Raw genomic sequence first — 11,161 nt, forward strand, 5'->3', positions numbered from 1 at the left:
ACGGGAAATGTGCTGCTGCCGTGCATCGTAAATGCCGAGCACTGCAGCTCAGATTATGTGGGGCGGAGTGCGAGCAGCGGCGCTGCTGTCACGCGACCAAGGAAAGCTCCCGGGGCGGAGAGACTGAGCCAGAGAGCGATGAAACCATCCCGGATTTAGTGGTTGCGCGAGCCAGGGACAGATAGAACCCTCCCCGGGAGCGGATCGAACCCTCCCCGGGAACGTCGGGACTGGAGCTCGCGAACAACAGACATTGCACTAGTGCCGCAGGAAACCAATGCACCTGGAATAAGGGAGCAGGGCAGTATGTGCCATCAGACCGGCATTCCAGGTACTGTATCAAACAAAAAACCTCGCTGCTCTGTCTGGATCGCTTCAAAGTGAAAACTCACCGGCCTCAAATCTGTTGCTTTTTACATTTGTGGCCACAGTCAGGTGGAAAACTATTAATCTCTTTTAAGAACCTAATCCTTATTAAGTAGCTTTCAAATAATGTTTTGATGACTATCCGCAGAGGACGCGAAGTGATTTAAACAGGTGTGCTTTGCTTTATGAGTCTAAAAAATATATCACATTATTAAGTCGTGTCAGTGCACAAGCATTGATGACTTGGAATGGACAATATATTGAGAAGGACTTTCTGGATGAAACGACACCAAGGTCCTTCTAATGCCAATATATGATGCATTCATCTTGACAGATAATTATATTTTTGTATCATTGTATACAAAAATAATTATTTTACAATACTGAACCGGACAAATCAGATGCAAATAACAAAGTGTTGGAAAAAACTCAGTGGGTCAGGCAGCATCTGTAGAGGAAGTGGTGGAATGATGTTTTGGGTTGAGTCCTTCCATACTGCCTGAATCCATCCACACATGCTGTCTGACTCACTGAGTTCCCCCAGCAATTTGTTTTTTTTTACTCAAGATTCTGCAGAATCAACTTTATGGTATGTTTGAGTATTTGCCAACGAAACTTATTAACTATATATTTTGTGGTCATGGTTTTAAAAAATGCACTGAGAGCTCACCAGCTGGAGCCATCACAACCAAACCTGGCATTGGAAAACAACCTCCGGAATGTTCTAACCGAGTGTTAAAGTTACTAATGGAGTTTTAGTATTATTTTTGTTACAGATGTTTCTGTCATATTCAAATGCTGGACATAAGACACAAATTGAGGGGATGCTTTAAGTGGTTGAAGTCCTAAAGAAGTTCAGAGTGAGAAAGGGCAATACTTGGAGCACAAAAGATGGGGGAAATACTAAAGTATGAGTTTGTGAGTTAGAAGTCAGAGTGAGATCAAATGTAGAAGGTGATAACAAATGTAGAACATTGGACAGGATGGAATAGCTGAAGATGGACTAGTTATTTTTATCGGGGGTGTTGAAAGTGTTTTTGTTGTTGTTCTGAGAAGGGCATTGGGAAAAGGGGGAGAGTGAGATGGGTTATAGAGTCATAGAGTGATACAGTGTGGAAAGAGGCCATTCGGCCCAACTCGCCCACACCGGCCAACCATATCCCAGCTACACTAGTCCCACTTGCCTGCGCTTGGTCCATAACCCTCCAAACCTGTCCTACCCATGTACCTGTCTAACTGTTTCTTAAATAATGGGATAGTCCCAGCCTCAACTACCTCCTCTGGCAGCTTGTTCCATACACCCACTACACTTTGTGTGAAAAAGTTACTCCTCGGATTCCTATTAAATCTTTTCCCCTTCACCATGAACCTATGTCCTCTGGTCCTCGATTCCCTTACTCTGGGCAAAAGACTCTGTGCATCTACCCAATCTATTCCTCTCGTGATTTTGTATACCTCTATAAGATCTCCCCTCATCCTCCTACGGTCCATGGAATAGAGACCCAGCCTACTCAACCTCTCCTTATAGCTCACACCCTCTAGTACTGGCATCATCCTCGTAAATGGTTGGTGATGGAAGCTTTGAAAGGAAGTCATAGTATGTTGGAATTATATGAGAACATTAGTTATCGTGGAGATGGGAGGGAATGTTAATGGGAGTAAAGTAAAACTGGATTCATTAGGAGCACAATGGAAGGCACCTGAATGAAGAGGTTGCAGAGAAAACAAATGTTTAGGGTTGATCTGTGAACAAAATGTAGCCAGGTGGACCGTGAGAAGAGCGGGATATATTAAAGAACACCATTGAACAGGTAGGACACAAAGTGGTGGAGTAACTCAGTGGGTCAGGTAGCGTCTCTGGAAAAGAAACAACATTTCGGGTCAAGACCCTTCTTCAGACTGATGGGTGGGGGTAGGAGAATTTGTTTGAAACAAAGGCCACAGTTAAAAGGTGTGAGACAGAATTGAAGAGATGTAAATTGCGAAGCTAGAGGGAGGAAAGTAGTGGGAAGAAATAGGTGGGAGTCTAGGTTGGGCAATGGGGAGGGAAGGGGGGAGAAATAGGGAGGTGTGGGGTCATGGTTAGTGGAGAGCTGGGATAAGCAGGAGATTGCCTAAAATTGGAGAATTTGCTGCTCCTGCCATTGGGTAGGAAGCTAACCAGGTAGAATACAAGCTGCTATTCCCGGAGCTATCGGAGGTACAAAACTGTTCCAGTCCCATCTTTGCGCAGAGTTCAATGGTTCAAGTCAGTGAATCTCTACCACTTTCCTCTGGTGATTAGTAACTAGCAACAAAAGCTGGCCTTGGCAGTTGTATCTGTATCCCAGGATTGAACAAGAAAAATAAGCAGTTGCATCAGACACAAGCTTCAGTTTGGTAATATTTCACTAGTTACTATTAATATATTTGGTCCTTTAAATATAACCACAAAACAGTCTGGCTCTGGCTCACTGCAGGTGAAAATAAGGGAAATCCAGTTGCCATGTCTGAAGAAGGATCCCGACTCGAAACATCACTTATCCATGTTCTCTAGAGATGCTGTCTGACAAGCTGAATTATTCTGCATTATATATTTCTTTGTATTTTTAAAATATTTAGTTTCAAAGAATGGAGCTTGGTTGTTCTGTTTACAATTGTTGACTTTATTTGTGCTTTTTAGTTGTGTCTTTGTCTCGGTTGATAATACTCCAGTCTCTGTGTTGTGTTCAAGAAAACACATTGCCCCTGCATTCTCAAAAGTGCTTTCATTTGCGTAAGATATAAACTAAAGTGGAATGAAGAGGCGAGCTCCTAGCAATCTGGCTAACATTTCTCCCATGGGTTAAACACAAAGTGCTGGAGTAACTTTAGTGGGTCAGGCAGTACCTGTGGAGGGAATGAATGGGCGACATTTTAGGTCAAGACCCTTCTTCAGACCAATAATCAAGATTTCAGTATCAGTAGTTCCTTGTGTCTCATTTTTCCCAAGGCCAATGACAAGAAAATAGATCACCTGGTCATTTATTTGAGTTCTATATATTCCTGCAGTACAATATTGATGGATTTCAAATGATAATCCATTAGTTCTAATCATGGTTATGTCCGAAGAAGGGTCTCGACACGAAACGTCACCCATTCCTTCTTGTCAGAGATGCTGCCTGACCCACTGAGTTACTCCAGCTTCTTGTGTCTGTCTAAAGTTGTAATCAGGGTGCAGTTGGCCTTGGGATGTGATTTACTTGTGATTGTAAAACACAAGTTAACCCTTTAAAGTAAGGGGCACAATATTTTGGCTGCAGACCCAGGATGGAGCTCTTCGAGAAACTTGTCTAGGATGTTAACTTGTCTCTTTTCTCCATATGAGTCTGGTCTGTGGAATGTTTCCGATATTCTTTGTTTCAAGTTTCCAGCTTTTTCAATATTTCTGTTTGGTCTTTGGTCTCGGAGTTAGGAATTGTTTCCCCAGAGTTTTACTTAATGCTGTTAGGTCCTCACTACAACTATATAAAACTGGTCATGAATGGTTTCTAATATTTCACCCATTTCACTTATTTATTACATTCAGTGTCAGTAATGGAGAAAATATAATTACCGGTCTATCAAATGTTGTTATTTCAGTTGAAATTTAATCTGGTAGTTGTTAGTGTCAATTCTATTTCCAGATTATTCAAAGATCTTGCCCTATTTTATAATATAGGCATTATTTCCTTCTTTGGAGACATTTTGGTCTTGCAATAATATGATTAGTTGAATCGCCCCACCAATACAGCAACAATTTATATGTGGGATGTAACAGAGACTCACAATCAATTATTTACGTGGCCAGTATCATGACTGAATCTTAACCTGTCCTCTCCTTTCATGTATGAGATATTCAGATTGATGTTACTGTGCACATACTGGAAGATCTTGCATGTGATGTTCTCAAAATCAGGATGCAGCATATGAACAATGTAATTATGGGTAGATTATGAATTGCAACTATCATCGTGATTATTAGGAAAACAACATTGACGTAGTTTAAAATGTGAGCATATGTTCATAACAAAAATCATTTATCATCATGCCTTGTTCAAGCCTGTTTTGGTAATGTTGTGGGTAAATCATACCAGCTGTGACGTACCTGCTGCACCTGCGCTGGATAATAAAGGAACATTGTTGTCATCCCTGACTTGGTGCACTTTTATTTTCAATTATTATTTTCCACTGTAGCCTTGAGGGATTTCACGTGTTAGTGCCTGAATTAATTTGAATTATCCAGTAGGGTTCCCTATTGAGGGGATTTTGGAATTAATGACAGATCGGATTATATTTTACCTCCATTGTTTGGATACCCCTGATCTAATTTTCTTATCCGTAGGCTTTGTAATTGTTGAATTATGACCTGGGCTGTTTCACCAATAATTTGTGAATTTAATACTCCATTGGCTCCTGTGACTATTACATTTTTTCAACCTCCTGTTCTAAGTTCTCTGATAATTTTAAATTGCGTCCCCTTTTTGCAACTTATCAATCCGTGGGATGCTCTGCTCCATTTTCTATATCTATTCCTTTGTGATATAATTCCTGTGGCTCTCCGTGAGTTATTATAGACAAACATATATTTGTTGGTCTACACAGTCATCTGGACTATACTTCCTCCCAACCTTGCAAGAACACCATCTGTATCTGCCCCCAAGATGTGGCTTTCACTCCAAGACATCTGAGATGTCATCTAGTAAACATGGTTTCTCTCTTGCTGTTGGGGTTGGGTCCATCATCCATGTCACTACTGAGTCTCACAATTCTGTGTTCGCTTCCCCCCCCCCTCCCCCCACCCCACCCCTTTCAGAGCAAGGATCAAGTTCCCCTGGTCATAGCCTTTCACCCCACAACCTCTGCATCAAACACATAATGTTCTGACATCTCCACCAACTGCATCATGATCCCACAACCTGTCACATCTTCCTGTCCCCATCCCTTTTTTGCTTTCACTAGAAACCATTCCCTCTGTAACTGCTTGGAGCTCTCATCCTTTCCTACCCTAACTGCTTCCTCCCCAGGTTTAGTCGGCAAAGCCGCTGGAGACGTAACACCTGTCGCAATACCAACTCCCTCGCCTCCATCCAGCGATGTGACCGATTTGCCAAACACTTGCGCTCGGTCTGCAAAGGCCTGCTGAATTTCTTATTGCTGATAATTATTTTAATTCCCCTTCCTATGGCCAGGCAAGTGATGGGTCGATATAGGTGAGGAGAGATTTGATCGGCAAATGGTAGGGTAAAGGCTAGAGATAAAAAGAGTGACGAAGAAGCAAAAGAGTGTAAGATAAGAAGTGAATTAGGAATGAAATTTAAAGCCAGAGGGTGGGATATAAGTGGGAAAGGACGGGTGGGGGGGGGGAGGGGGGGAGGGAGGAGGGAGAGAAAGGAGGGGGGGGGGAGGGGGAAAAAGAAAGGTGGGGCAGGAGGGTGGCATAAATGAGTATACATTGAGTTACTCCAGCACTTTGCTTTTTACTCATCCTAATATCTGAATTTCCTTATATCTCCTTTATACACTTGTAAGGCTTCCAAATTATATCTCTCTCTTTCCATTGCATTTTATGCAGTTTGTAATTCTAACTGTGGTTAGAAAATTTAAAACCAGTTAGTTTCTCATTGCAAGTTTATTATGCCGACCATTCTAATTAATCTTCTAGGAACGATACAATAATGTTTTTATGGTTCCTAGAAAGTTTCCTGATGTCTCCCGGCACAGTTTGACAATGTGTGAGCATGTTAACGAGCCATTCTGCTACTTGATGAAAGCTTTGAATGCAATGGGACCTGAGTGCATTCTTTCGTTGTTTCTCAGTGGGTTTTGTGGGGATTGTTTACAAGTTGCCTAAAGAAAGGGTGATCTTCTGTACCTGCTGCTTTGCTGACACCTAAAGCAAAGTTTGACTTGTACCTCTAAATGTGGTGATTGATTCTCTCAATGAACAACAGAGATTATTGGACTGGTATTGCCACTGGTTACTATGGTAACTGGAAAGATTTTTTTTTTGATCTTTTGTGCCAAATCCAACAGAAAGTGTTTGTATGTACTCAAGAGCTGTATATCTCAGAACAATTTCTTTGCTTCAGAATTACCAAGATAAAATAGATATTTTAGTCCAGTTTATTTGTGTACGAGGTCATTAAAACTAATGAGATTGAAAATGCATCATGGAATATTCAAAATTATCTTCAGACCACCCCTTCAAACAAGAAGTCTGCTATTTGTCCTTGTGGATAAAGACTAAAACAAGTCTGGGCAGTATAGTGGGTCTTGAGGAATAGAACCATGCAGGGCCGGCCTTAAGCCGATTGGACCGATTGCTTTCAATTGGGCCCCGCGCCTTAGGGGGGCCTCGCACTAATGTTCCTTATTTCATACAGAAATACAAATTCAATTTGTTAAATAAAGCTTTTTAAAAAAACATTCGCCATCCGGATTTTTTTTTAATACGATCATGGATAACAACCGTTGCACGGCCATCAGACACAAACAATTTGTTAACTACTACTGTTAGCACTTGTTAACAGCCAGTAGTTAACAAGTAGTTATACAATATGTCATCAATACATCGATCCACATTCCTCAGTAAATGTAATTGTGTTTTGAACAAGTATTAATGATGCCGCGTTCCTTTGAATAAAATTAATGCGGCGTCATTAATACTTGTTCAAAACACAATTACATTTACCGAGGAATGTAGATCGATGCATTGATGACACGTTGAGAATTTCTTAAAACTCACCATCATGATTGAGGGCTCCGGACCGCGAGAAGGGGCTTCTTCTTGGTGTGCAGGTTAGTCATTCACCTACTGTAAAGAAGAGTCACCAACACTCTGTGACTTGACTCCAGTTTATTCATACTGTACATACATTACTGCACTAGCTGTACGTGGTCTGTCACGGGAACTAGAGAGAGATCAGTGGGTGGGGAGGTTGTAATTATACTTGTGATATGGGGAGTGGTTAGTAGTGGTGAGGTCACTATGTTAAAGGTGCATGCACATATCATCTACATCCTTCCCCTTAGAAACAAGAGGCAACAAGGTAGTGACAGGGCGACCACGTCTCATGCGCTGTGAACAGTTACGCAAAATCGCCATAGCGGACGGGCGGCTTGACAACGCGCCCCGACCGAGTTCGCATCTCGCCATCTCCCCTCCCTGCAGGAAGAAGAGGAACCGGCGCAGGGGCAGGAGACCGAACCGGAACGGGGGATCCGGGAGGAGAGGGAGAAGACGGAGAAGGAGGAGGGGAAACGGGTGCAGCAGCGGGCAGACGGGCAGGTGAGGGAGGATGAGCCGGAGGAGACTTTGGCTGGCAGAGCTGAGAAGGCAGGGTCCGAGGCATGCGGGGGGCGGCGGGCGGTATAGGAGACTGCAGCGGAGGAGCAAAAGGGTCAGCGAAGTGGCGGCGCAGCTTCCCGATAACGGCCGAAGACGTGAGGGAGTGCAGCTGGTCAACCTCGAACCAGCTGGAGTAAGAGTCGACAAGGACCAGGAAGTGCTTGCCACGCCACTCGAAAATGTCAGTGGCAACCGCCATCCAGGGCAGTTCGGGAGCAGGCTGCTGCAGAAGTGGCTGTCGTTGTTGGTGGGGAGCGAGGCTGTTGCAGGTGGAGCAGGCGGAGACCCTCTCCCGGATGTACTGAGCCATGCCGGGCCAGTAGAACTGGCTCTGAGCGTGAGACAAAGTGGCCTCGGCACCAGGATGACCGCGGTGGGCGGCCTGAAAATAGTGGTCGTGCAGCGCAGCAGGCACAACAACCTTGTGCCCCTTCACGACCACGCCGTCGTGCAGTACGAGCTCGTCACGGACCAGGAAGTAGGGCACGGCGACGGTCTGGCCAGCCCTGCTGGACGACGGCAGCAAGCTGCTGCAGGGCAGGATCCTTGGCAGTGTGCTGGACCAGGGATTGCATTTGCTGTGAAGGCACAATATTCACATTGAGCACCATCAGGTCAGACATTTCATATGGGTGGCGATCGGTGGACGTTAGCGGTGCGTGGGACAGCGTGTCGGCCACGAACATGTCCTTGCCCTTGCGATAGACAATCTCGAACGTGAAACGCTGGAGCTGCTGCATCATGCGCTGCAACCGGGATGAGACAACATGGATCGGCTTGTTGAGAATGGTGACCAGCGGCTGGTGGTCGGTCTTGATAGTGAAGTTGTTGCCCAAAATGTAGTCCTTGAACTTGGAGCAGGCAAATACCACAGCTAGCAACTCCTTCTCAATCTGAGCATAGCGCTGCTCGGCAGGGGTCATGGTGCGGGACGCGTAGGAAATAGGCAGCTGCAGTCCATCATGGATCTGTAGGCAAGCGGCACCAAGACCGAACTTGGAGGCGTCGCAGGCGATGACAATGGGACGCTTTAGGTCGAAATATTTGAGCGTGGGGGTGCTGATCAGCCTGGATTTCAGGACGTCAAAAGCCCTCTGGTGTTGCGGGAACCAGGCCCAGGCAGTGTCCTTCTTGATCAACTCCCTCAGGGGCGCGCTCAGCTCGCTGAGGTCGGGGATGAACTTCCCCAGGTAATTGACCATGCCCAGGAAACGCTGCAAGCTGGGCACGTCAGTAGGTGAAGACATACCGGAGACCGCAGACGTTTTCTGTGGGTCGGGCTTCAGCCCCGAGGCTGTAAAAACGTGGCCCACATAAGTGACCTCCGGGATGCGGAAACGACACTTCTTGGGGTTTAATTTGAGGTTGATCTTCCGGGCCCGGTCCAGGACTTGGCGGAGGTTGAAGTCGTGCTCAACAACATCCTTACCGTAAACCAGGATGTCGTCAACGATGATGGCACACGGTAGACCGGCAAACAGCTGCTCCATCGTCCGCTGGAACACCTCGCTGGCAGAGTTGATCCTGAATGGCATTCGGAGGAACCGGAACCTGCCGAAAGGGGTGCTGAAAGTTGTCAGGTAAGAGGACTGCTCGTCAAGCGGTATCTGCCAGAAGGAACTCTTGGCATCGAGAACCGAAAAGACAGTGGCCGGGCCAACCTGTGCAGCGACGTCCTCCACTGTTCGCATGGGGTAGTGCGGGCGTTTGATGGCAAGGTTCAGGTCCTTGGGGTTGATACAAATACGTATTTCGCTCTTATCCTTTAACAAGAATTAACAGAATTATTCTTCTCCGCTCCCCATCTCATCTCTCTCTAGCTCTCTCACTCCCTCTCTCTCACCCTGTCGCCTCGGCATTCCCGGAATCATTGACGTTTTGCGGTAGACAAAAATGCTGGAGAAACTCAGTGGGTGAGGCAGCCGCCTTGCCCGCTGAGTTCCTCCAGCACTCTGTGTTTTTTGTTTGGCTCTGAAGTTGAAGGTGGCTCAGCTGGACAGGCAGCAGCAAAGATCTTATAGCGGAGCAAGATAGGCTACTCCTGCGAAATGCAATGGGCTGATGTGTAGTACGCTATGGAGGGGATCCTGGGCATTTTTCCCCGCCCATTTTAGTAACCTGAGCCTACCTGACCCGACCCGACTCGCAGTGTAATCAATGTTGCGGGGCAACAGTTTGTGTGGGTTAGATTCATAAATCTGTCAGTTCATACTTCTTGTCAAGAATAAAATTTGACTCTGGTAATTGTCTTTTTTAATGTTTTTTAAATCATTTCTTTTTAAATGGCTCACAAGCAGTGTTTGAGTTGATTTTGTAGTAACCGGAACCCACCCGACTCGCAGGGTAATTGACATTATGGGGGAACTTTTTGTGTGTGATATAGGGTTAGATTCATAATTCTGTTAGTTCATAATTCTGTTAATTCTTGTTAAAGAATAAAATGTTTATAAACACACATACATGAAAATTATATAAATGTATATAATAATAAAACACACACAATTATATTTCTTCTGATCCAATAATGAACTTTATTTCAGACTAGACAAGGGACATTAAATAAGAAACATTGTAAATAAGAAACATTGTAAACCTCCCCGCCACTTCACACACACTAGGCCTTATCCCCCCCGGCACTCCCTCGCCTGCCCCCTCACTACAATGTCTCCCCCCCTCCTATGCCCCTCTCCCCGCACTCCCTCTCCCGCTGCCCCGGACCCCACACTCCCTCTCCCCTGGGCCCACACTCCCTCTCCCCTGGCCCCACACTCCCTCTCCCCTGGCCCCACACTCCCTCTCCCGCTGCCCCGGGCCGCGCACTCCCTCTCCCCACTGCGGATCCAATCTTTGGCCGGAAGCAAGATGGCGGAGCAAGATGGCGGAACAAGATGGCGGGGGCTGGTTGCTAAAATGAGTCATATAATCACCCATGAATCCGCCCATGAGCGTATTACACGTTTGCGTGAGAGTAACCCATCTTGCTTCGCTATAAGATCTTTGGGCAGCAGCTCTGGGGAGAGGGTTGCGTTTCTGGTCGAGACCCTTCTTCAGCCAATCACAAGTACTCTCACCGACGAGAGTCTGTAAGAAGGGTCTTCTCTCCAGAGTCGCCACGCTGCCTGTCCTGTTGAGTCACTCCAGCTCTATGTCTATCTTCAATTTCAGAGAAACAAAATTTCTCACAGGGGGCTTATAGTGTCTACCCCCCCCCCCCCCCCCTTCCTTCCCAACTAACCCTAGTTCCTTAAACCCATTTCCATCACTGTTCATGTTATACTTATAATGCAGCTTGAAGTGATTCTGTGAAACAAAAAGATAAAGAGCTGGTTTCAGTCCAACAGCAGCCTGAAGCACTTCAGCCTCTACGCCCTGTGACCAGCAGCCTGAAGCACTTCAGCCTCTTCACCCTGTGACCAGCTGTTTCAAGTTTTGTGCTGCTGTTGGACT

General features: G+C 45.7%; 1 protein-coding gene across 1 annotated transcript in view; it reads left to right on the forward strand.

The window, feature by feature from the left end:
* Positions 1-298: 298 nt before the first annotated feature.
* The window catches only part of LOC116984153 (twinfilin-1-like), a 40,896-nt gene continuing 30,033 nt past the window's right edge, over positions 299-11,161 (forward strand). The window contains exon 1 of the mRNA XM_033038282.1: positions 299-331. Within this exon, the coding sequence (XP_032894173.1) occupies positions 307-331 (25 nt within the window). The 5' untranslated portion in view covers positions 299-306. The remainder of the gene's footprint in view (positions 332-11,161) is intronic.

This window comes from Amblyraja radiata, chromosome 19, assembly GCF_010909765.2.
Source record: "Amblyraja radiata isolate CabotCenter1 chromosome 19, sAmbRad1.1.pri, whole genome shotgun sequence".
NCBI classification, from domain to species: domain Eukaryota; kingdom Metazoa; phylum Chordata; class Chondrichthyes; order Rajiformes; family Rajidae; genus Amblyraja; species Amblyraja radiata.